The sequence below is a fragment of the Rana temporaria genome, chromosome 1 (genome assembly GCF_905171775.1).
Source record: "Rana temporaria chromosome 1, aRanTem1.1, whole genome shotgun sequence".
NCBI lineage: Eukaryota > Metazoa > Chordata > Amphibia > Anura > Ranidae > Rana > Rana temporaria.
In genome coordinates, this window is record NC_053489.1 from 39,597,185 (window position 1) to 39,624,021 (window position 26,837).

A 26,837-nucleotide genomic window follows, 5' to 3' on the forward strand; every position below is an offset into this window, starting at 1 on the left:
GCGTTGGATCAAGGTAAAACGGGTCTCGGCCGGCCAGGACAAATACCGTCAGTGAGTAAAGTGGCGATGTGGCAGCCTTTTTCGGGAGCGTGATCGGTGCTTCTGGGTAGAGCGCGCACCCGCCGGTTGAGCTGTGATTTGTTACAGCACAAGCTGATTTTTGGGAAGGGGGGGTTGTCCCTGAATGGCCGTTTGGAAATGTGGTCACCGTGGTTTCACCAAGAAAGGAAGTTTGAGTCCTCAGTGTAAATAGTTCAAGTTGGGAGTATCCCACTATATCCCCTACCTACTATCCAAGTTTTCCAATAAAACAAAAAACTTCTAGTCTGGTTATTGGAGTAACGAGCAAAGGTGTATGTGCACCTGGCTGTGGGGCAAAGAGTGGGGAAGACCCGGGCAACAAACCAGAGGCTCCTGCGGGGGAAGCGCTACAGTAAGAACATTGGACCCAACATAACCAGCGGCTCCTGTGGGGGTAGCACTACATATACACAAAGTCTAGGAGGGTGGAACCAGCAGCCATCTGTGCACACAACACAGCCAGGTGTGTTCCAAATACAACCCCCCCAAAAAAATACTTTGTGTATTTTCGACATCTGTTTGCCCCATATTGGCAGTGTATGTCCACGCTCTTAAGAGTACTCAATTTGAACAAATATTAGGTTGTAATATGCAGGATAAAGTAGGGACTGGCCAGAGAGGGGGGGGGGATCACGTTGATTTGGTTGGTCGGTTTGAACATGTATTGCAGTATTATGTGAACTAAGAATCCCCTTTTTATGAACAAGCGTTTGCTATGAATTTGGAAGGGTTAATAAGTGGGTACTCCTTAGTATCTCATGTGATGTACATATGGAGGCTATTAGGACCTTGTAGAACCCAGGGAGTTATATACTCAAGTGTGGTTGCCAGTCTATGTGGGCAAAGCTAAAATAATGTTTTGGGACAGAATCAATGACATAAACTTTAGGGTGGAAATCTTGAAAATACCATTGGTAGGCACTTTGCCCACCATCGCAGATATAATACAACATCCCTGCCCTTTATGGCATTAGTAGAACCTCACAGTTTTGACACTTGCAGATTACCAGCCCACCTGTCCACTTGAAGAACGCCCCAGGATAAGGGATCGGGATTTTTCCTCAGACAATAGGTGCAGGAACTCCCCCTTTCCGAGTCACCCCTTTTCCCCGCCCCCTACCCACCTCCGAGCACTGTCCCTTGGTTCCATCCCCCTACCCATCTCCCAGTACCGCCCTTTTAGACAATACAGAACCAAGTATCATTTTGTTTTAATTAATTTGTATGGAAATTGGTAATGATGACAAGAAAAGCCAGATCCCCCTGCAGCCAGCAACAATAGACCCTGCTAACAGCAAAGGATCACAATAAAATCCCCCCCAGCAACAATAGACTCCTGGCAGCATCAACAGATCTCTGCACAGCCAGCATTAACAGACTCTCCGGCAGCCATCAGCCAACAATAGACCCCTCCCCCAACAGTAGATCTCTTTCAGCAACAACTGACCGCCCCAGCAACTTAAGATCTCCCACCAGCAACAATAGACCTCCTCAGCAACAATAGACCTCCTCAGCAACAACAGACCACCCCCTGCAAAAATAGTTGCCTTCCAGCTAGATCAGATTCCCCAGCAGTGATCATCAATACCCTGCAGCACACCCCAGCACCCCTTGTCATTACTTACAGTCAGTCCAGGAGGTGCCGGAACTGCGTTCCCTCTGAAAAAAAAGCCCTGAGCACAATGCTGTTCCTGGAAAGAATGCTACATCTGGCAGTCTCACCCCTTGTATGCCCCTGGGTATTCTGAGGTACTCACACTGTCCTTTGCGCCCTGCTGCACTGGGCAGGACTTCTGTTCTGGCCCTCAACTGTCCAGATCGTCCCCTGCCAGCCCGGATGTCTGCTGCACAAGACTCAAAGGTAATGGAGGTTCCGCTCTTAGGCTTTCTCTCATTCCTTTTCTCAGCTCCCAGCCTGGCGGCAGAGCCCCTCAGCCCCTGGGGTCTTCTCCTAGGCTTCACGACAGCAACCTCAGCACTCCATCTTCCACCCCTCCCTGCTGGTCAGGCTCCCCATATTTCGGTGCTGACCCAGCCATCCTGCCAGGACATTGTGCTTGGGGATTGGCCAGATTCCCTCAAATATGCAGATCAGGACCTCTTGGCCTTCGCCCACTAATTTACAGAAGCTTCTCCAAGGCTTTAGATCCAGGGAGAGGTACTAGAGACCTGCTCTGTAGAGCCATCCAGCCTGACCTGCAATAACCCTACCGAAGTACAGACTCACACAACTACCATGAGTCATACACTAAATTAGTGTGATCTGCACACCATTAGATTAATTGAGGACAGGTGAGACATCAGGGGTCCTTTAGACCCCTGATACCCAATTAAAAAGAGACTCTCACAAAAAAATATGACGATATGATGAAAAAAAAGATTTTTAAAAATGTGTGAAGAATTTAAAAAGTTACAGCCCACCCCTCCGCATACACAAAAGTACAAAACGTAAATTCACATTTCGTATCACCCAAATGCAAAAAACTTTGGATTGTGCTACAAATGTTAGATATTACTAATTCAAGGCCCATTATTCACGGTTAACTCTAAACCAGTGGTTCTCAACCTCAGTCATCAAGTACCCCCAACAGGCCATGTTTTTAGGTTTTCCTTTACTTTACTTTGCACAGCTGCTTTAAATCAATATCATGGTATTTATAAAAGCTATTTTATCTAAGAGAAGTTCCCAAAACATGGCCCGTTGGGGGGTACTTGAGGACCGAGGTTGAGAACCACTGCTCTAAACTGATGGGGCTGTTAAAGAATTGCCTATGGAAAAACATAGGATACTCAGGTTTGCCACCATTTCACGGCGCTTGCAGTTTGAGGCTCCATGCACTGCAGTTTATTGGCGTTTTGGTGTTTTTTTTAAAAGCCCATAAACTGCACTCTATGTTAGCCTATGTGTCCATGCACGTTTTTAGCGTTAATGAGCAGTGGAGATTATGGGCTTTTTTCTAAACGCCCGAAAAGTGCAGTTTTTCGGTGAAAAAAAAAACGCAAAACACTAATAAAAACGCTCAAAAACGCAGCTCGCCAGCGTTTTTTTATCCATTGAAGAAAAAAAAACGCTACACCGAAAAACGCTAACGCTATTCCAAAAACGCTTTAAAACGTTGAAAGGCTCCCTGCAAAGCTACTGGCGTTTTTTTATAGCTTCCAGTGTGCATGGAGCCTTAAGGTTTCACATGTTGGGTATGTATTTACTCGGCAGAGCCTCCCTGCCCCAAAAGCACTCAACCTCCCTTTCTCGCTCAACCCCCCTTTCTTGGCCTGCCAGGCTGCATGCTCAGATAAGGGTCTGGTATATATTTGGGGGGGCAGGGGCCTTTTCTTTATTTTAGAGTGGGGGTTCCCCTTAAAATCCATACCAGACCCAAAAGGGCATTGTTAAGGAAGCAGCTCGATCCTTAACAACCAGCTATTCACTGGTTAAGGGCACCGGCAGCCCTGCCCCTTATTGCTGCAGCCATAGCTTACACACTAACCTAAACACTGGCAAAAAAAACGGTAAAACAGTTGCGTTTTTTATCTGACGCTTCTACAGCAGTTTTTAGCTTTCTAGTGTGCATGTGGGCTAATAGTTTTTTGGTGTGTTGAAAATACATCAGTTTCTCACCTTTTCAACTTCCGGTTGGGAGGACTCACTGAAAACATCACCAATACCATATGTTCAACACATGCATGACCAGCATTATATTTCAGTTGGTCCAATCCCCCACAGCTGAAAATCAATCCCTGTTGAGGAAAGTATAAAAACATGCAAAGTTTTTATTTATTTTTTTATTTCCGTGACCAGTCGTTTTACAATTTATTCTTCTTAGAACATGGAATATTTTTACGTAAGAAGTCCTGTATTATTGGCCAGCTGATTTCCTGAGCCTGGCAGTGCGGGACAAGCTCCCCTCCCCACATTATCAGACTTGGTGATGAAGATACTCTTGATACAAGACTGAAAGGAGAACACGGAGGTTCTAGGAGGTGTCCGGCTCCAGGATAACTCTCTATGTACACGTCCATCTTGCCCCACTTTTTTGCTCTGGCCAATGACAATCTAGCAAAATATAAGCTTTCACAGCTCTTATCATTTTCTCCCACCAGGAAGAGGATGGGACCTTTGGCCTTTTCCACTGGAAGTACACTGGCCTGGTTTTCTGGTTTTGACAGGTCTCCTAATAAGGGAGATACAATACAAGCTTCAGAGGGTGTTATAAGTGTCCTCTCTCTTTGGTATGGAATTCCAGGCAGGATAAGGTCCCCGTAACGGACGGTGCTGCCGCTAATTGCCACGGTTCCATTGATGAAGACTGTAGCAGCAATATGTGGTATATAAGACGCCATGGCTAGAGCCATCTCAGCTCCTTTGCTGAAACCTATGACTCCAACTCCACTTCCGCACACCTGAATGACATTTAGTAACAAAGGTTAATGTCTGTTAAAGCTGAACCAACAGCTAAATACACATGAACTATACATATATGAGCTGCCCTATCTGCCAAATGACTTCTGATTCTGTCCAGCTATTCTTCTGATTCAGCCAGGGGGGGGGGGGGGGTGACACCATTTTGATGACAACGTTTTTGCAGTGAATTGAATAAATCAGTGGATCGTGGGTGCAATTTCAGGCTCCTGCAAACTCTTCCTCTAGTTCCCTGCCGTAGCAAGGTATGGCCTTTCAGTTGGAGAGCTGCAGGGAGTGTCAAAGGACTATGTGTGTGCGGATTACCATACCTGTATTTCACGGAGAACTACAAGTCCATCTGCTGCAGTGAAACACTGGACTTATGTAGCGCCCTGCTCCTGTTGAGTAGGTGCCATTTTGTAAATTTAGTTACCTGAGCTGTAGTTTAGCTCAGAGGATTATACCAAATTGTGGGTTTCTGTTCCAATCCAGCTGTGTTGCACATGTTCCCCTTGCCTGCAGGCGTCGCTGTCACCGGGAGTCAAGGTTGGAAATGCAATAGGCTGGGTGCATTGGGTGTCTTCTTTCCAGAAGCAGCCCAGTGGGCGTGGTCAACCCGATGTGCATTCTAGGGGAGAGTACTTAATGGGCAGACACCGTTCTAGCCTCAGGGATGCGCTGACAGTGTTTTTCCGGTCTCGGACTGCTGGTCCGAGGCTCCACAACTGAGACCGAGACCCGACAATTAATTACAGCCACGACCAGTTTTACATTACTTTTTTCCTTTAGAAATGTCATTTTGCTGCAGGACTGTTCTAAACATGGTAAAAATGTGCCACTTTACAGTAGGGTTGTCCCGATACCACTTTTTTAGGACCGAGTACAAGTACCGATACTTTTTTTCATGTAGTCGCCGATACCGAATACCGATACTTTTTTAAAATGTCATGTGACAGTTTTCAAACCACAATACAGACTAAGGATATTTTCTTCAGAATTATGAAGAACTCTAACTCAAGACATTATAAAAGAATAAAAATGAGTAAAAATGAATAAAAATGTTTTATTTGCTTGTCACGCAGTAGTAAAAAACTCAAAGAATTTTCATAGAACATGTTGATAAATACAAAAAAAGTATTCTATTTAGGTATCGGGAGTATTTGCGCGAGTACGAGTACTCCCGCAAATACTCGGTATCGGTCCCGATACCGATACTAGTATCGGTATCTGGACAACCCTACTTTACAGCCATACTATAGACACCCCCCAGGCACGAATTTTAAAAGGAATATTTCACTTTTATTGTTTCACTTTAAGCATTATTAAAATCACTCCTTTCGTAAAAACATCAGTTTTTAAAACCTTTTTTTGCATTGATACATGTCCCCAAACACTTGTTATGACAATACCTTGCATACAAGTTAAAAAAGGGGGGTGTAATGGCGCTTTCTAATCAACAAGTAGAATAATATAACACGTTTAAGAAAATAGGTCTAACAATCCCTGCGAGTCAGAATAATGTGTTTCACTCCAAATTCAAATATGCCCACCAAACATCAACCTGATAACGAGGGGGGTGACGAGAGTGATTTTTTGTGAAAATATGAATAACATAGGTGGTGTGTAAAATACCACCCAGAGATAAGCACTAACGTACAAGATAATAATAAGAATTAAAAATTTAAAGTATGAAAAAAGTGGGTAAAAAAAAAAATTATGATATATAAAATATATATTTTTTTTAATTATTATTATCTTATATAGTACAGTAGTGCTTATCTCTGGGTGGTATTTTACACACCACCTATGTTCTTCATATTTTCACTAAAAATCACTCTCGTCACCCCCCCTCATTATCCGGTTGATGTTTGGTGGGCATATTTGAATTTGGAGTGAAACACATTATTCTGACTCACAGGAATTGTTAGACCTATTTTCTTATACGTGTTATACTATTCTACTTGTTGATTAGCAGGCGCCATTACACCCCCCCATTACACACCCCTTTTTTAACATATTATCAGTGTGTGAGCACTATTTAGTTGTGGCTGCTGCTTAATTTTTAATTAGTTTTAAATGCATTTTAGATTTTAGATTGCCTTACTTAGCGTGGTCTTGTGCATTAGGTTCCCCAATATACATACCTTGCATATAAGCCTTTAAAATTAGCACTTTTGATTTTTCATGTTAATCTCCTTTTAATTGGTGTTCCACGGCTTTTGAATTTCCCACGAACACCACATAAAGTTCGCTATTTGGCGAACACCTGATGTTCAAGTCTAACTCATGCTCATCCCTTTTCAATACTACCCATCAGAGGAGATGACTGCCGATGCACCTACCAAGCCTTTGTTGAAGGAACGTCATAGTTATTGCCAGAAGAAGCTCAATATAAATTTGACAAAGCACATGCTGTTGAGAAGAGGTGTTGGAAAAACAGCATGTACTGTAAAGTACTTAAAGCGGAGGTTCGCCCGCACAGGACACTTTTTACCCTTAGCTTCATGCTCGTTTTGTCTAGGGGAATCGGCTAGTTGATTTAAAATATGATCCGTACTTACCGTTTACGAGATGCATCTTCTCCGCCGCTTCCGGGTATGGGCTGCGGGGCTGGGCGTTCCTATCTTGATTGACAGTCTTCCGAGAGGCTTCCGACGGTCGCATCCATCGCGTCACGATTTTCCGAAAGAAGCCGAACGTCGGTGCGCAGGCGCAATATAGAGCCGCACCGACGTTCGGCTTCTTTCGGCTACTAGTGACGCGATGGATGCGACCGTCGGAAGCCTCTCGGAAGACTGTCAATCAAGAAGGAACACCCGCTCCCGAAGACCCATACCCGGAAGCGACGGAGAAGATGCATCTCGAAAACGGTAAGTACAGGTCATATTTTAAAACAACTAGCCGATTCCCCTAGACAAAACGAGCAGGAATGTAAGGGGAAAAGAGAAAAATAATTGGGTGAACTCCCGCTTTAATAAACTGACAATACTGTATGCATCATACCCATCTATGTAGCGCTGTAGTATTGTAGTGTATAGTTCTTGTTTTCTATGGTACAACAGGATGTATTGTCTATCTCAGTGCATGTAGTTGTATACTCCTTGTTCCTGTTCATGTTTCTAATGCTATAAGACATGCATTGCTAATCCTCCATAAAAGTAAAGCAGTTTGCCGTTTTCAAGAAGCTTCAAGTGCATAATTTCAATACTCTGCACAAAAAAACAAAGAGCAATTTGGTTTCTTGGTGGCAGGTAGCAAACTGAAAAAAAAAATGGATCAGAGGGGCATTTGCCCGCATTATAAGGATTTTGGACTTACATTTGGGACAATACGGCTTCACTTATCACCATTGTTGCTATTAAATCTCTGTATTTCAGTTGGAGACACCAAATACCCACTTTGATTACTGGGTGTCCAGGCATACAGGAGGTCCCCGTGTCTCAGCCACTGAATAATTGACTGCTGAAGGGACATGAGTTTATCTACCCCAGTTAGCCAGGGTCTGGAGTGTTGAGTTGGCATTGGAGAGGAGAGATCTGAAGGCGGTATGGGCATGAGATATGTACTATCATCCTACTGAGTATGTGTGGCCCATTTGTTGCCATATATTGTAATTATTGCTTGTTTGTTGCTTGTGTATTGTAACAACTGCTCGTTTGTTGCTTATAGATTGTCAGTGGAATGATCAGGAGTTTCACATTTCCTAACCTCTAATTTTTATTCATGGGGTTCGATATGGACATACATTTAAAGCAACAATTGTATCTACTAGTAATGTTTTGACTTACTTTTGGATGACTGCTTAGAAACTGAACAGCTTCTTCAAAGTATTTTAGATCCAGATAGTCGAGGGTCTTTGGCAAATCCTCATAAGCAAAATAAGCCAAAGCAAGTGTGGCAAAGCCACGACTAGCCAGGAGGCTGCATCGATACTCTATAAGGCCACCAAAACCCCCGAATATATCAATGACTCCTTGGAATGGGCCCTCACCTGGATGGAGAGCAGAAAGTTAAATTATGTAGGCTTCCAGAGATCAGGTATATCAATCTGAACTACAAGAAAACAGCTACATTTTGTACAATTGCAATACATATATGGTAGCGGTCTTATGTGCCAAAGCATTTGTATTTTTTTTTAGGGCTGCTATTAGAAATCACAGGGCCCCATACAACCTACCTGAGAGGGTCCCCCTTCCTAAAAATATCAAAACAATATTCTCACTGAAAATACACGAATATCATTATTAGCAGACGCAAACATAACTTACAAAATTCCTGCTAAATCTAAAAGATAAAACGGCATTGAGTTAATAAATATAAAAAAAATATAATATAGTAAATGAGGTCTTGGGTCTCATTCACATAGGTGCTGTTGCCTGTACAGTGTGAACAGTGTTTTTTTTTTTTTCTTTTTTATTATGTGGCTGTTGCGGTGTGCAGGCAGCCTATGTTATGCTATGGGGATGCAGCACCTGTATGAACATAGCCACAGGCCCCAATTTGACAGGCGTGTGGATGAAAGTGTGCAGCCCCAAACACAGACGCATGTCATAAACAAATTACGACCTGTGGCTGTGTTCATAAAGCCACTGTAGCCTTATAGAACAACAAGAGGCTCAGAGCCGGTTCACACTGGGGCGGCACGACTTCGGGGGCAACTCGGCAAAGCGTCCTGAAGACGACTTCAGAGGCAACTTGCAAAATGACTTCTGTATAGAAGTCAATGCAAGTCGCCCCCGAAGTCGTACAAGAACCTTTTTCTAAGTCGGAGTGACTTGCGTCACTCCTATTAGAATGGTTCTATTGAATACAATGGGACGCGACCTGTCAGGCGGCTGAGTCGCCCCAGTGTGAACCGGCTTTAAAGCAGCATAAACAAATTGCTCTCAACTTTTTTTTATAATTTTTTACAAATTTTTAAAAACAAAATTACAAATTTGTTATTTTTAAATTTTTATTATTTATTCTTAAATTATTGGGGGGGGGTGGGGGATCTTTGGAGAAAGAAACAGACCCCTGACATTTCTCCTTTCAGAGAGAGAAAGGAATTGAGCACACAGATCCTTCAATTCCTTTCTCAGCAGCTTCAGCTGCACTGAAGATGAATGAACAGGAGACAAAGTAAACACAGGGGGAGGGGAAGATACCGGCTTTCATCTGTTGGAGGGAGAGACACAGACAGTGCAGTATTCTGCAATTGTCCTCCCTGCTGTCCGGGCTCCCCTGTGTGCCCCGGGCCCCCCTCCCTTTTTAAGTGGCCCTGATTTCTATCCATACAATCCTAATCCAAATGTAGTGCCCTGCTCCTGTTGAGTAGGCGCTATTTTGTAAATTTAGTTACCCGAGCTGTAGTTTAGCTCAGGGGATTGTACCAAATTGTGTGTTTCTGTTCCATTCCAGCTGTGTTGCACATGTTCCCCTTGCCTGGAGGTTTCGCCGTCACCGGGAGTCAAGGTTGGGAATGCAATAGGTTGGGCGCAATTGAGTGCTTTTTTCCCAGAAGCAGCCTGTGGTCAACCCGCTGTGCATTCTGGGAGAGGGCACTTAAGGGGCAGACACCTTTCTGGTGGGGTCTTCCGATCCTGACCTGGTGGTCCTCCTGGCCTCAGGGATGCGCTGACAGTTTTTTCCAGTCTTGGGGCCTGCTGGCCCAAGGCTCCCCAACTGAAAGTAGGCCCAGAAGTTTCTGGGGCCTACTGGTCCAGGGGTGGTCCTGTGCTGTCTTGCCTGTGGGAAGAAGCTGAGCAATTGAAGGACGCACCCGGATCAACTTGTCTCGCTGTGCTGCCAGCCTGGCTGAAAGATCCTGGTACCGTGAGCTGTGTACTTTCTTTGAAATTTCTGCGTGTGTGTGGTTACACGATCCTGTGGCAGAGGGCCGTGTAACGACCCAACGACACTCATCATGTCTGTGGCAGAGACTTTGAACAAGCTTTGCACCGTCTGCTAGGACAGTGACAGTGGGCCTATCCGGTGGTTGCCAAATCCAGCGTGGAACCGATTTGGCCTCTGGATCTAAGACTACCCGTGATCCGCAAAGCAAGGTACCTAAATCTTCCCTATCCCTCTACCCCTTTGTGTAGAACCTGTTTAATAAAACTATTGAAGAAAAAGAAAACTGAAGCGTTGGTGCGGACATTCTTTTGAACAACTCTTCAGGAGAGATTCCTAGATCGAGTGTGGTGAACAGTAAGGGCAGGCCCAAAATTAAACCAGCAGCTCCTTCGGGGGTAGTGCTACACAAAGATTTACACAGCCCATCCAGGTAGCACAACAAGGCTGGTGACCTGACTTTTCTCTATTGTAGATTAGCAATACAGCTAGGTCACCCCACTCAACCCCTCTCACCAGCTCATGTCCATTACAGTATATCTGATTGGTTCCTAGTGCTGTCTCCCATTATTTATTTAATGTAATTTATTTTACCCCAGAAGGGGCGGCTGTTTCTTGGGTCCCCTGTTCATTTGCCCACGACCCTTCAAATAGCATCACTTTGTGACACACCGGGCTGGATGGGAAATATTTATTGCCGATATACATCTTGAATATCCCAATGGCCAAAGAGGTATGAACAACAGTAATGACACACAAACAATAGCAAGAAATATAATGCAAATACCTTTAGCGTAGCAAAAACTATATTGTGGAAAACAAACAATTGGCATAGAGAGCAACCCCTCCTAAACCCTATACTGGGGCAATCCTAAGTATATTGAGTTATGCCACCCTAACAGTTCAGCAGTCTATAGTATACCCTCTCTTTTGCCAGCCAACTCGTTGGGGCCCAACTCACTCACACACTGGCTCTGTGATATTTGCAAGCAGCGCTCTTTTGGCCAATGGCCCCTCACCAACTCCTGTGGTAGCAGGTGATCTCCCTCTGTTCCCGGTTGGCAGTAAAACCAGTCAGTGTATGCAGTGTCTTTACCCTCAGGCAGCAGATTACGTCAGCATTTATGGTGCTCTCCAGTGTTCCAGAATGTCTGCCACTGCATCTCTCTTTCTCTAAGGTGTGGTGGTGAGAGATCTGCTGGTTGTGGATTCTAATGAAAGAGAAACCCCTATTGGGGACCCTGATGCAAGCAGAGATGGTTAAGAAAGGTGCATACTGAATGTACTTTGGTTTTACCTTTAATAATGGCTCAGGTTTATTTGGAATTTATTTGTTTTTTTTACTGAAATTATTTCTCTATGTTCCGATTCATATCATGTAGCTTATTCATTTAAGTTTTAATGATTAATAAAACTTTGAGAGTGGTGGTAATCTATTTTTGCGTGGGGGGGTCTATTGTTGCTGGTTAAATCTACTGTTGCTGCTGGGGGGGAGGGGAGGGTCTTATCTTGCTGCGGGGTCAATTGTTTGCTGGAGGGTCTATAGATGCTGGCTGCTGAGAGATCTGTCATTGCTGCTAGGGGTCTATTGTTGCTGGGGTATTTTTCTGTGGGGGTCCATTGTTGCTGGGGGGGGGGGGGGGAGTCTATTTTTGTATGGGAGATCTATTGTTGCTGAGGTAGGTCCAATTGTTTCTGGGGGTTTACTGTTACTTGGGTGGGTTCTAATGTTGCTCATTGCAAGGGATCTGTTTTACTATCTTTCTTATCATTAACAATTTCCATAAAAATGACAGAGTAGCACAAAATGATACTTAGCTCTTTATTCTCTGAAAGGTGTGGCACTGGGAGTTGGGTAGGGGGCAGAGCGATGGTGCTCAGAGGTGGGTAGGGGGCAGAGACGAAGGGTGACACGGAAGGAGTGAGTTCCTATTCCCTGAGAAAATTAGCCCTGAGTATACAGTATATAATATGAGTATGCGTGGCACTTTGAGACTCGCATGATATTTTCTGGAAGTTTGAATCTAGTAATAGGCACAGTAAAAGATCAGGTTGTAACTTAGGGACCCATACAAAAAAAATATGTAAAACAGGAAAACAATTTGGTACAGTATTATAGGCAAGGATACAGTACTATTGCTCTAGATCTGAGAACTGTACACAATTAACACATCCTTTGATTCAAAGCTTTTAGGGTGAAGTTCCACTTTAACACCTCCTCCCCCCCCCCCCCCCCCCCATCTCCCAGTTTAGGAGGTTTGGTGTTTATCTACAATATCTCACAAAAGTGAGTACACCCTTCATTTTTTGTAAATATTTTATTATATCTTTTCATGTGACAACTTTGCTACATGTGACAACTTTGCTACAATGTAAATTTGCTGTCCCCTCAAAATAACTGAAACACACAACCATTGATGTCTAAACCGCTGGCAACAGAAATGAGTACAACTCTAAGTGAAAATGTCCAAATTAGGCCCAATTAGCCCCCCCCCCCACCCCAGTGTCATTTGACTCAGTGTTGCAAGGTCTCAGGTGTGAATGGGGAGCAGGTGTGTTCATTTGGTGTTATCGCTCTCACTCTGTCATACTGGTCATTGGAAGTTCAACATGGCACCTCATGGCAAAGAATGTTGCTCTACATAAAGATGGCCAAGACCCTGAAACTGAGCTGCAGCGCGGTGGCCAAGACCGTACAGCGGTTTAACAAGACATCGCCATGGTCGACCAAAGAAGTTGAGTGCATGTGCTCAGTGTCATTTCCAGAGGTTGCCTTTGAGAAATAGACGTATGAGTGCTGCCAGCATTGCTGCAGAGGTTGAAGGGGTGGGGGGTCAGCCTGTGTTCAGACCATACGCTGCACACTGCATCAAATTGGTCTGCATGGCTGTCGTCCCAGAAGGAAGCCTCTTCTAAAGATGATGCACAAGAAAGCCTGCAAACAGTTTGCTTAAGGCAAGCAGACTAAGGACATGGATTACTGGTAGGGATGAGCCGAACACCACCCAGTTCGGTTCGCATCAGAACATGCAAAAAAATTTTTGAACATCCAAACACCATTAAAGTCTATGGGACTTGAACATGAAAAATCTAAAGTGCTAATTTTAAAGGCTTATATGCAAGTTATTGTCATAAAACGTGTTTGGGGACCTAGGTCCTGCCCCAGGGGACATGTATCAATGCAAAAAATAAAGTTTTAAAAACTGCTGTTTTTTCGGGAGCAGTGATTTTAATAATGCTTAAAGTGAAATATTCCTTTAAATTTCATACCCCCGCAGGGGCGTTGCTAGGTGCCAAAAAGACCAGGGGCTTCAGCCCGAAAGCAAGCTGGCACCAGGGGGGGGGGGGGGTTGTGCGGTCGGTGGAGAGGCGCGGCGCAGGGTGACCTACTTGACACACATACCCTGACCTATATGAGTGTGTGTGTGTCAGCACACACACACACACACACACACACACACACACACACTGACATAACCTGCATACACTAACCTGTGACCACACTACACTGACCACACTACACTGGCCAGTGACCTGTCTACACTGACTTCAGACACTGACCAGTGACCTGACTACACTGACCTGACTACACTGACCAGTGACCTGACTACACTGACCAGTGACCTGACTACACTGACCAGTGACCTGACTACACTGACCTGCATACACTGACCTGACCTACACACATACACAACCACTGACGTCACCTACCTCAGCCGTCATGTGCCCGTCATAGCGATGGAGCCAAGGAGGAGAGGAGAGCCGCCGAGCAGGGAGTGGGGATGTGGCGTGTGACGTGTCAGGTAGCCGTGGTGCTAGAGGAGAGGAGGCTCAGGAGCCGTGGAGAGCCCCCGAACCCAGCGGGGATGTCGCATTGCAATTCCCGCCTTCCAAGCTTGCGGCGCCTATGATGGACGTCACACGTCCATCATAGGCGATGCAGGCTCCAGAAGGCGGGACATGCTCTGTCACTCCAGGGGCAGATCCAGAGTCTAGTCTTGGGAGGGGCACTGCCAGAAAATTGTATGTATAATACAGTGTACAGAGGTCAGTAGGATTTAGGGTAGTGTGCAGGGAACAGCAGGACAGAGGTCATTAGGATGAAGAGCAGAGTACAGGGATCAGAAGAGCAAAGGACTATGTGTCACCAGGGGGGAAAAAAACGGCACACACTGGGGGATCAGAACAGCTGGGGGGGGGGGGCCAGGAGGGCATACACTGGGGAGGGGGGGGATCAGGAGAGCTTACAGTGGGGCATCAGGAGAGCTTACAGGGGGGGGGGGTCAGGAGAATCAGGAGAGCTTACACTGGGGGGGGGGGGGGGGTGTCAGGAGAGCTCACTAATCTACATGTATAGTGGATGAAGAAGGAAGATCCCATTTGTCAGCTAACAGGTGCCTATAAACATATATAATCCACACTGTAGTGCAAGCAGCAGAGCAGAGCTCACCTCCATTAACTTTCAATCCACTCCCTCTGCTCAGCACTCAGCACTGAAGTTGGTCACACGGCTCCCTCTTCCACATGAGCATGACCTCGGGAGAAAAGGCACATCCCCCACCCCTCCCACTCAAGCAGCAGCCTGCAGGAGAGAGGCTGAAAACTGCTGTGGGAGGTACAGGGGGCGGAGAGTGCAGTCCGAGATTTCTGAGCAGTTTCTCATGCTGAGAATGGCTGCCAAGTGTCCCGACCATTGCTATGGTTACCCGGGGAGCGCTCAGAGCACTCGGGGCTAGTAATTGTATAGTTCATAGCCGGGACTCGGGGCTTTTCGGCGACCCATTCGGGGCTCCAGCCTCCCCAGCCCACCCCTAACAACGCCCCTGCCTAGGGGGTGTGTATAGTATGCCTGTAAAGCAGTGCTTGTTTTCCCTGCACAAAGTGTAATTTCTGAAGGAAAAAAAGACATTGAAATCACTCGCGGCTATGATGCATTGTCGTCTCCCGGCAATACAGAGAAAAGGCATTGAAAGTCATTGATAAAAAAAAAAAAAAAAAAAAAAAAGCGTGGGGGTCCCCCCAAATTCAATTACCAGGCCCTTCAGGTCTGGTATGGATATTAAGGGGAACTACACCCCAAAAACGCAGGTTTCCCATTGCATCAGATGGGGGCGGGGTCACGTGATGGGTGGCCCTGCCCTCAGCTACATAAGAGCTGTCACTGGATCCTGCCGGTGGAGACAGGATTAGGCATGTGCAAAAGGGAAAAATTCATTTTGTTTCGTTAGTTAATTAATTTCGTTAAGTTAGATTCGTTTTTGGAATTCGTTCGTTTTCGACCGGATTCGATAATATTTTAATCGAATTTGAAAACAATTTCGAATGAAAATTGAAAGCAAATTTGAATCAAAATCTAAAAAAATATAAATCGATTTAAAAAAAAAAAAAAAAAAAAGGAATACAATAAAATAGAATATAAAATAATAAAACAATAGAATGAAAATCAAAGAATAGTAAAGAACAGAATGGAATTTAATAGAATGTAATCAAATACAATAGAATATGACCTGGCTTCTATCTATCTTCCATTTTCTGAAATTAGAAATTCATATAGAATGAACTCAAATTCGAATAGAAAAATATTAAAAGAGTAGAATAATATATTTTTCTATTCGAATTTGAGTTCATTCTATATGAATTTCAGAAAATGGAAGATAGATAGAAGAAGCCAGGTCATATTCTATTGTATTTGATTACATTCTATTAAATTCCATTCTGTTCTTTACTATTCTTTGATTTTCATTCTATTGTTTTATTTTATATTCTAATTTTATTGTATTCTTTTTTTAGAAAATCGATTTATATTTTTTAGATTTTGACTCAAATTTGCTTTCAATTTTCATTCGAATTTGTTTTTGTATCGAATCGTTTTCGAATTCGATTCGAATAGAATTTGTTTTCGAATTAGATTCGAATTTCGTCCGTGGGTTTTCGATTCAAAAACGTTGTTCGGATTCGGTTAAATTAGTTAAAATTACAATTCGGGAATTCGTATGCATCCGAATAATGAAAAATTTGTCCGAATTTTGATTCGGAACGAACGAAATGCACATGCCTAGACAGGATGAGCTGCGATGGATATCTCATCGCTGGATACTGGACCTGGATGAAGAGGAGATCATCTCATCGCTGGACCCCGGAGAGGAGAGCAGGACACCGACAATGTTGTAGCAGAGACCAAGAGTGGATTATCACTGCTGGAATTTTTTTTTTTTTTTTTTTTTTTAACCACTTCCATACCGCGTCATTGGGAAATGACGGCGGCAGGAACCCCTCGCCAATCCGGGTGGACGTCATATGACGTCCTGTGTTCCCGGCGACCGCGATTGCCGCCGGGTGCCCGTGATTGTCGGTAATCGCGGCAGGAGTGTGGATCTGTGTGTGTAAACACACAGATCCACCTCCTGTCAGCGGTGAGGAGACCAATGTGTGTTCCCAGTACAGAGGAACACACATCGGTCTCCTCCCCCCTACAGTTAAAACACACCTTAGGGAACATATTAACCCCTTTAATGCCCCCTAGTGGTTAAACCCTTCCCTGCCAGTCACATTTACACAGTAATCATTGCATATTTATAGCATTAATCGCTGTATAAATGTGAATGGTCCCAAAAACGTGTCAAAAGTGTCCGATGTGTTCGCCGCAATGTCATGGTCACAGTAAAAAATAAATAAATAAATTGCAAATCGCCGCCAATACTAGTAAAAAAAAAAATTCATAAAATAAAAATGCCATAAATCACCTATTTTGTAGACGCTATAACTTTTGCGCAAACCAATCGCTATACGATTATTGCGATTTTTTTGACCAAAAATATGTAGAAGAATACGTATCGGCCTAAACTGAGGAAAAAAAAGTTTTTTAAAAAAAATTGTGATATTTATTAAAGTAAAAAATAGTGTTTTTTTTTTAAATTGTCGCTCTTCTTTTGTTTATAGCGCAAAAAATAAAAACCGCAGAGATGATCAAATACCACCAAACGAAAGCTCTATTTGTGAAGAAAAAAAACAAAGATTTAGTTTGGGTACAGTGTTGCATGACCACGCAATTGTTATTCAAACTGAAAACTAAAAATTGGTCTGGGCAGGAAGGGGGTGAAAATGCCCTGTATGGAAGGGGTTAATAAAGCACTTTCCCAACTGTGTGTGTGTTTTTTTACAATGTGTTACACTTTCTTTGTGAAATGGTAGGGGTACAATGTACCCCATTACCAATTCACATAGGGGGGCCCTTTGTTAAAGGGGTCTTCCAGATTCTGATAAGCCCCCCGCCCCCGCAGACCCCCACAACCACCAGGCAAGGGTTGTGGGGGATGAGGCCCTTTCCCCTCCCCCCCATCAACATGGGGACATGGTGCTTTAAAGGGGTCACAGACCCCCAAAGCATCCTCCCCATGTCGAGGGCATGTGGCCTGGTACGGTTCAAGAGGGGGGGGCTGCTCTCTTGTCCCCCCCCCCCCCTCTGTTCCTGTGGTCTGCCAGGTTGCGTGCTCGGATCAAGGGTCTGGTATGGATTTTTTTGGGGGTGGGGACTCCACACCATTTTTTTTTATTTGGGGTGGAGTTCCCCTTAAAATCCATACCAGACCTGAAGGGCCTGGTAATTGAATTTGGGGAGACCCCCACGCTTTTTTTTTTTTTTTATCAATGACGACAATTGATTATAGCCGCGAGTGGTTTTAAATTACTTTTTTTTCCCTTCAGAAATGACAACGTTCTACACACGGGAAACAAGCGCTGCTTTACAGGCATACTATAAACCACCCTAGGTACGAAATTTAAAGGAATATTTCACATTTATTGTTTCACTTTAAGCATTATTAAAACCACTGCTCCCGAAAAAACGGCCATTTTTAAAAACTTTTTTTTTGCATTGATACATGTCCCCTGGGGCAGGATCTGGGTCCCCAAACACTTTTTATGACAATAACTTGCATATGAGCCTTTAAAATTAGTACTTTCGATTTCTCCCATAGACTTTTACAGGGTGTTTCACGGCTTTTCGAATTTGCCGCGAACACCCCAAATTGTTTGCTGTTCGGCGAACGGGCAATGTTCGACTCGAACCTCATCCCCAATTACTGGAGCCATGTCCTGTGGTCTGATGAGACCAAGATAAACTTATTTGGTTTGGATGGTGTAAAGTGTGTGTGGCAGCAACCAGGTGAGGAGTACAAAGACAAGTGTGTCTTGCCTACAGTCAAGCATGGTGGTGGGAGTGTCATGGTCTAGGGCTGCATGAGTGCTGCCGGCACTGGGGAGCTACAGATCATTGAGGGAACCATGAATGCCAACATGTACTGTGACATACTGAAGCAGAGCATGATCCCCTCCCTTCAGAGACTGGGCCGCAGGGCAGTATTTCAACATGATAACGACCCCAAACACACATCTGAGACGACCACTGCCTTGCTAAATAAGCTGAGGGTAAAGGTGATGGACTGGCCAAGCATGTCTCTAGACCTAAATCCTATTGAGCATCTCTGGGGCATCCTCAAACGGAAGTGGAGGAGCGCAAGGTCTCTAATATCCACCAGCTCCGTGATGTCGTCATGGAGGAGTGGAAGAGGACTCCAGTAGCAACCTGTGAAGCTTTGGTAAAATCCATGCCGAAGAGGGTTAAGGCAGTGCTGGAAAATAATGGTGGCCATACAAAATATTGACACTTTGGGCCGAATATGGGTATTTTCACTTAGGGATGTACTCACTTTTGTTGCCAGCGGTTTAGACATCAATGGCTGTGTGTTGAGTTATTTTGAGGGGACATCAAATTTACACTGTAATACAAGCTGTACACTCACTACTTTACATTGTAGCAAAGTGTCATTTTTTCAGTGTTGTCACAAGAAAAGATGGAATAAGAAAAAAAAAAAAAATATATTACAAAAATGTGAGGGGTGTACTTTTTTGTGACATACTGTAGATAGAGTCCAATTGTTATGCTTCATCTACACAATCTTATTATATTTTCATAAAATGGCAAATTAATTTTTAGTATTAAATTGCAGATTTGTATTGAAAGAAAACAAAGCAAGATTTTCTTGCCTGGAGGAATGAAGAGAGCTCCCCGAAGTCGCCCTTCTCGGACTTGCAATCTTTGGACCCCAGGAGCCACAAACCATCTTCTCAGACACGCAGTAGCATTAGGAGAACATTCTGGCATAGCGTCAAGTTCCAGCTGACCATAGAGTTCCAGGTGAATCTCAAAGGGACTCCCCATCACATCCCGCTTCATCAACCTGAAGTATGGAGTGACCGGCTTCAGAGACCAGAAAAGTCCCATTGGATGAACTCCATGATAGTCTCCACCAGTGGCTGGGGATTGCTGAAGATCCACCTTTCCTTCATCATCACTTCTATAGAAAGCTCGGGAGTAAAACATTTCTCCTCTTTCATCTTTCAGCCATGCTCTAATGGTAACAATCTGATGTGGAGGAAGGCCCCAAGCTTTGATCTTCACCGATTCATCTGCTAAGGCCGACTCCGGTGTAACCGTGAGATGCATAGTGAACTGCAGTGGATTTAAAAAAAAAAAAAGAATGGACACAGATTTCCAAAAAACAAAAATGCTCAATTACAAGGTACAAGGAATAATGCTTTGATTACCTATTTAATAGAGTAAAAAAAGTGTTAATACATTTGGGATATCAAAGGTGCCAGGCTCAAAAAGTAGTTGTAAGTAAATTAAAAATAAATATTTTAAGACTCAGGAAAGACTTCATACTACCTAATTATATGTTCTTAAGGTTTACCATGCCATGAAAACACAGTTTTCATCAGAATTCCCACAGTCACTTCTATTAATGGAAGTGGAGAAAAGGACGGAACCCTGTAATTTGACCTCTATATTTTATGGTATCTTTCTCCTTCCCTCCTCGTCCCAAATAGGTTACGGGACTAAGACAAGGTGGGAGAAAGACATGGGTACAGAGGATGAAGAATGGAGGGACGCTCTGGACACCTGTATCTGACCGCCATACCCAATTATATATACACTAAATCACTGGTGTAACAGAATGACCCATGACACCCAGAGACTTTTGAAGGATGAGGGGTACTCCTGTGCCAGCGTCACTAATAACTCTTGGGTGTAGGGTCATCCTGTGCCCCTTTTGGGCATAGGGTGACTTAGAAATATTAATTATAAATGACATGAGATGGGACATTACTGATAATTCATGTTTTGCAGGATCTTGGAATACTACAGTTTGATTTCATGCTGACCCTACCGGTCAATAGTGACTCATTCCTCTGTGTAACATAGGCTGTTGATATGCCAATTGAGTCTGTACTGGGGTGAGGTGGATTTGAGCTTGGTAGACAGCCTGGCCCCTAGATCTCTCATTATGTATGCCAATACTGTTTTATGCGTGGAATGTACTTGTCAACTGTAGTAATGTCAGATCGGTGCCAAAACGTCTGACATAAAAATGTGTATTATACAGGTAAATCACTTATTGACGGGGACGTAACGTCTGGGGGATAATTAACTCCTCTATGTAATTATCTAAAATAATGTGATTGAAGCATTGAGTGATGTTGGGGGTGGAGAGTTTGATTGTTCCTGTGCTTACTGAAACATGCCTTGTAACTGTATATAAACCTGAGAGCTAACCATTAAAGCATTAATACATTTTGACTCAGAGAACGGAGCTGGTCTCGTTTATTCTGGGGAAATCCATATGGATCGTGTCTGTTGGATGGTTGGAGTGTCGGAAGCGGTCGTGGTTGATGGAATGGGAATATTGTAAACGGTGGTGACCGTTACAACTGGTATCTTACTCCTCTTAGATTGGCCCGTTATAAAAGTGAGCAAAGTACTATTGATTTTTTTAGCGATCTGTAAGGGGATAAATCTTCCCAAACTCTGCAAGTGTAAGGAGCATTCTTCCCACTAACCATCACACTAATGTTTAAAGGAGTTCTCTGACCTAAAACTTTTAACCCCCGCTGTGCCCGGGCTGTAAAAATATACAAAATAAACTTTCACTTACCTGCCTACGATCCCCCGTTGTTCCGATATCGGGAAGCGGAAGAGACCGGGACGGCGATATCGGAACAACGGGGGATCGTAGGCAGGTAAGTGAAAGTTTTTTTTGTATATTTTTACAGCCCGGGCACAGTGGGGGTTAAAAGTTTTAGGTCAGAGAACTCCTTTAACCACTTGGTATCCTGGCAATTATCAAAAGACGGACACAAGGTGGCTCTCAATTGCCGGGAGGACGTCTATAGACATCCTCCGCTCCTCCGGCCACTGGGGGGCGCGCGCACGCCCGCCGCATCACTGCAGTGCCGCTGCGTGTGCCTGGCGGACCGCGATGTTGAGCGCTCCCGTCTCATACTTGATTCTGAGCATGCCCGGTTTTCCCCCCTCGGGAAAGCATACACACGACCGTTTTTTCTGACAGGAAAAAGATCATGGTCTCTTCCCCCCCCCCCCCCCGCAGTTTTCCCGGCGGGAAAACTGCGATGGAGCATACACACAGCCGGTTTTCAGGCCAAAAGCTGTCATGGCATATGTCTGAAGTGTAACTGTACGACTAGTGCTTTCTACCACTTGCCCTGGAGTTGTTCAATCATGTAGGGTTTCTGGACATAGGTTGTCAAGTTCCTTCATGACACCATGGGCTCCCCATTAACATTACACCCTAAGCAATGCCTATTAGGACTATTGTATAATAGTTAAATGCTGCGCTCACCCAATCACTTGATAAATATCATGTGATATAGCTGTGATGTACTCAAACCTAATGTGAGTGTTCCAACAATATTGCAACAATTTTAACCACTTAAAGCGAGGGTTCACCCATACATAACACTTTTCCCCCTTAGATGGATGCTCGTTTTGTCTAGGGGAATCGGCTAGTTGTTTTAAAATATGAGCTGTACTTACCGTTTACGAGATGCATCTTCTCCGCCGCTTCTGGGTATGGGCTGCGGGACTGGGCGTTCCTATTTTGATTGACAGTCTTCCGAGAGGCTTCCGACGGTCGCATCCATCGCGTCACGATTTTCCGAAAGAAGCCGAACGTCGGTGCGCAGACGCAGTATAGAGCCGCACCGACGTTCGGCTTCTTTCGGCTACTAGTGACGCGATGGATGCGACCGTCGGAAGCCTCTCGGAAGACTGTCAATCAAGAAGGAACGCCCAGTCCCGAAGACCCATACCCGGAAGCGATGGAGAAGATGCATCTCGAAAACGGTAAGTACAGCTCATATTTTAAAACAACTAGCCGATTCCCCTAGACAAAACGAGCAGGAATCTAAGGGGAAAAATTGTTTTATGGGTGAACTCCCGCTTTAAGCCCCGGACCATTTTGTAGCTAAAGGACCAGGCCACTTTTTGCGATTCGGCACTGCGTCGCTTTAACTGACAATTGCGTGGTCGTGCGGCAAAATTGGCGTCCTTTTTTTCCCACAAATAGAGCTTTCTTTTGGTGGTATTTGATCACCTCTGAGGTTTTTATTTTTTGCGCCATAAACAAAAATAGAGTGACAATTTTGAAAAAAATATATATAATTTACTTTTTGCTATAATAAATATCCCCCAAAAATGTATAAAAAAATAATTTTTCCTCAGTTTAGGCTGATACGTATTCTTCTACATATATTTGGTTAAAAAAATAAATAAAAAACGCAATAAGCGTTTATCGATTGGTTTGCGCAAAAGTTATAGCGTCTACAAAATAGGGGATAGTTTTATGGCATTATTATTAATATTTTATTTTTTACTAGTAATGGCGGCGATCAGCGATTTTTATCGGGACTGCAACATTATGGCGGACACATCAGACACTTTTGACACCATTGTCATTTTTACAGCGATCAGTGCTATAAAAATGCACTTATTACTGTAACAATGACACTGGCAGTGAAGAGGGTTAACCTGTAGGGGGAGCTGAAGGGGTTAACTGACATAGGGAGTGATTCTTACTGTTAGGGGGCGTGGCTTGCCGTGACACCTCACTGATCGCTGTACCCGATGACAGAGAACAGACGATCAGTGACATGTCACTAGGAAGAACGGGGAGACGTTGTGTTTACACTGACCTCTACCCGTTCTTTAGCTCTGTGACACAATCGCGGGAAGGGCTGGGAAAGTGTTTGGGTCAGGTGACTCCCCCCTCCGGCACATCCCAATGTTCTCCCTACAGTGTGGGCGCTCACTATTCGGTCCGTGGCAGTGCAGTGTATACAGGTGGGCGGCGAGAGGAAGAGCGGAGTCGATGCACAGCTGTGCCCCCCCGAATTAAAATGATCATCAAGGCAATTATAGAGCGATTCTCTGTGTGTGTCTCCCTTCCCCCCTCCTGTAAGCTCTCAGCTGCTGGAGGGAAAGAAAAACAGAGAATCGCTCTATAATTGCTGTGCCGACCATCCATTCCTCAATGTCGGGGTTCCTGCTTGTCATAATGACTAAAGGCAGAGCCAGCACCTGGCTCCAGCTGACGCGCTCACAGCATGCTCAGCAGTAATGCCGCATACACACGATCATTTTTCGGCATTAAAAAAAAAAAAGATGTTTTTCCAACTTCATCATTAAAACGACGTTGCCCACACACCATCGTTTTAAAAAAAATGCTCTAGCAAAGCGCGGTGACGTACAACACGTACGACGGCACTCTAAAGAGGAAGTTCCATACGGATGGCGCCACCCTTGGGGCTGCTTTAGCTGATTACGTGTTAGTAAAAGACGATTCGCGCTTTTCTGTCTGTTACAGCGCGATGAATGTGCTATCTCCATTACGAACGGTAGTTTTACCAGAACGAGCGTTCCCGTCTCATAACTTGCTTCTGAGCATGCGCGGGTTTTTAACGTCGTTTTAGCCCACACACAATCATTTTTTACAACCCGAAAAAACGACACCGCTTAAAACATCGTTAAAAAATGCAGCACGTTCGAATTTTTTTCTTAGCATTTTTCAGAACCCGAAAAATGATGTGAAGCCCACACACGATCATTTTAAATTCCATTTTTTAAAAACAACGTTTTTTTCATGCCGAAAAATGATCGTGTGTACGCGGCATAGGATTCAGGGCTGCATGATGATGGATTTTAGTGTCCCGACTGCCGACCATCACAGGGAGGAGGGAAGATATTTGCAGCTCATCTCACTGTTAGCCAATAATACTTGTTGCAGCCCCTCCCTCCCACCCACCACATTTTGACTTCAGTTCCAGGAAGAAGACAGAATCAGTCTTCAGCTTGTACCCATGTGAGTTTTTTGTCTTTCTTTATGTTTACTTCGTGGGGGGTCGGGAGAAGGAGGTTCTGCAGCAGCAGGGACAGCCATGTGTTCATTTAGACTTTTATTGCAGGTGGCAGAGGAAGAGGGGAACAAGACCAGCATTCTCTTCTCCATTCATGTTGTCATGTATTTACTCTGGCACTATACCCCCTAACCTGGCATTACACCCCCTAACCTGGCACTATTGTATATCGCCTAACCTGGCACTTTGTGTTGGTCTATCACATAAAATACATTCACATTTTTTTTTGGTTGTAACATGACAAGATTTGGAAAATTTCAAGGGGGTATGAATAGATTTTCAAGGCAGTATGTATGTATGATGCAGTGGCGGCCCGTCCATAGGGGCGTCCAAACGCCGCCCCCCCATGCCCCAGTCAGTAAAAAAAAAAAAAAATCTGTCCCTTTAAGACATTTTTTTTCCCCAAAAAAGGGCCTTATGTGCTCTGTGTCCGCGCGCCGGACGCCGGGAACAGTGCTGTAGGAGTAGCGCCACGTCTGTGCAATCACGGGATTGCAGACGCGGCGCTACATTGGCCCCAAAAATATGCCTTTGTGGCGTTCTCCATCGCGCCACTTGCTTCCGGCGCGATGGAGTGTATTATGTTCGGGCGGGTGCATACACTGTCTGTGTGCACCCGCCCGTCTCTGTGCTCGTTCCGACGTCACTGGAAAAACAGGAAGTGACGTCGGGTCAGCTCTTTTTTTGCATCTAATATTCGGCGGCCCCCCCACACCCCGCTTATTCAAAGTCTTTTTTTTATCTAATATTCGGCGGCTGGCATCCACCCTCCACCCCCCCTGCTTAATCCAATTTCTTTTTTATATATTTAATATTTTTAAAAAAAATGTTTTTAATATTTAATATTCAGCGAAAATAATGCCAGGCAACAACTCCCCCCCCCCCCCCCCAATCAATGTTTTTTTTTTTATTTAATATTAGTTAAATATATTAAGCTTATTAACAGTTTATTTTTTATATTTGATTCAATTTAGCATTAAGTATAAAAAAAGTTGTTTTTTTTAATAACTGGGGGGGGGGGGGGGGGGGGGTGGTCTGGTGGGGTAGTGTTACCGCCCGCTGTAGTGTTACTTGTGCTGTAATGAATTTTTACATAGAAAAGAAATGTTGTTAATAAATGGGTAAATGAATTATAAAAAAAAGATTTTTCCAATAAGGGTTATTAAAAAAGTCTTTTTTTTGTAATTCATTTACCCATTTATTAACAACATTTCTTTTCTATGTAAAAATTCATTACAGCACAAATAGCGGGCGGTAACACTACCCCACCAAACCACCCCCCCCCCCCCCCCAGTTATTAAAAAAAAAACTTTTTTATACTTAATGTGCAGGGAAAATATCGGCCGTCAACACCACCCCACCCCCCGCTTGCAAATTGTCCTGCGACTTGGGACTGGAAAGTTGCAGGATAAGTTGGACCCGATGATTTCCAATGAGAACTGTTCATATCTGTGCAACTTTGAAGTAGTCCCTGCATTACTTTTGTCCCACCTTGATGTGACTTGAGGTCCATAGACCTCCAGAATACATAGGCATTGCTTCAAGTCGCTGCAAAATCGCACCAAAAAATTGTGGCAGAATCTTGCGACTTTCAGGCTAATGCAGTCTGAAAGTTGCACAATTCTACTGCAATTCTGATGTGACTTAAAGCAATGCCTGTGTATTCTCGAGGTCTACGGACCTCAAGTTGCATCAAAGTGGGACCAAAGTAATGCAGGGACTACTTTGAAGTCGCACAGATATGAACGGTTCTCATTGGAAATCATGGGGTACGACTTGTCATGCAACATTTAAGTCCCAAGTCGCAGGACAAGTAATTCCTGCAGTCTCTGGTAATCTTGTGCAGTATGTCCGCAGTCTCTGGTAATCTTGTGTAGTATGTCCGCAGTCTCTGGTAATCTTGTGCAGTATGTCCGCAGTCTCTGGTAATCTTGTGCAGTATGTCCGCAGTCTCTGGTAATCTTGTGCAGTATGTCCGCAGTCTCTGGTAATCCTGTGCAGTATGTCCGCAGTCTCTGGTAATCTTGTGCAGTATGTCCGCAGTCTCTGGTAATCCTGTGCAGTATGTCCGCAGTCTCTGGTAATCCTGTGCAGTATGTCCGCAGTCTCTGGTAATCTTGTGCAGTATGTCCGCAGTCTCTGGTAATCTCCTGCCCATTTCGAGTCCTTCATTACTAACAGTGTCATATTTTAGTTTGTTTGCATCGATCTGTAATGCTCAATAAACAGTCTAAATTCAGTTCAAGTGGAG

At 44.2% G+C, this 26,837-nt stretch overlaps 1 protein-coding gene across 1 annotated transcript; it reads right to left on the reverse strand.

Moving 5' to 3' along the window:
* Positions 1-3,846: 3,846 nt before the first annotated feature.
* On the reverse strand, positions 3,847-19,832 carry LOC120926637 (acyl-coenzyme A amino acid N-acyltransferase 1-like). Its single transcript, XM_040336764.1, has 3 exons — positions 19,361-19,832; positions 8,272-8,474; positions 3,847-4,482 (listed from the first exon to the last, which is right to left on the reverse strand). Exons 1-3 carry the CDS (start codon positions 19,818-19,820, stop codon positions 3,886-3,888), a joined length of 1,260 nt encoding a protein of 419 aa, XP_040192698.1. The 5' UTR covers positions 19,821-19,832; the 3' UTR covers positions 3,847-3,885.
* Between the last annotated feature and the right edge of the window lie 7,005 nt (positions 19,833-26,837).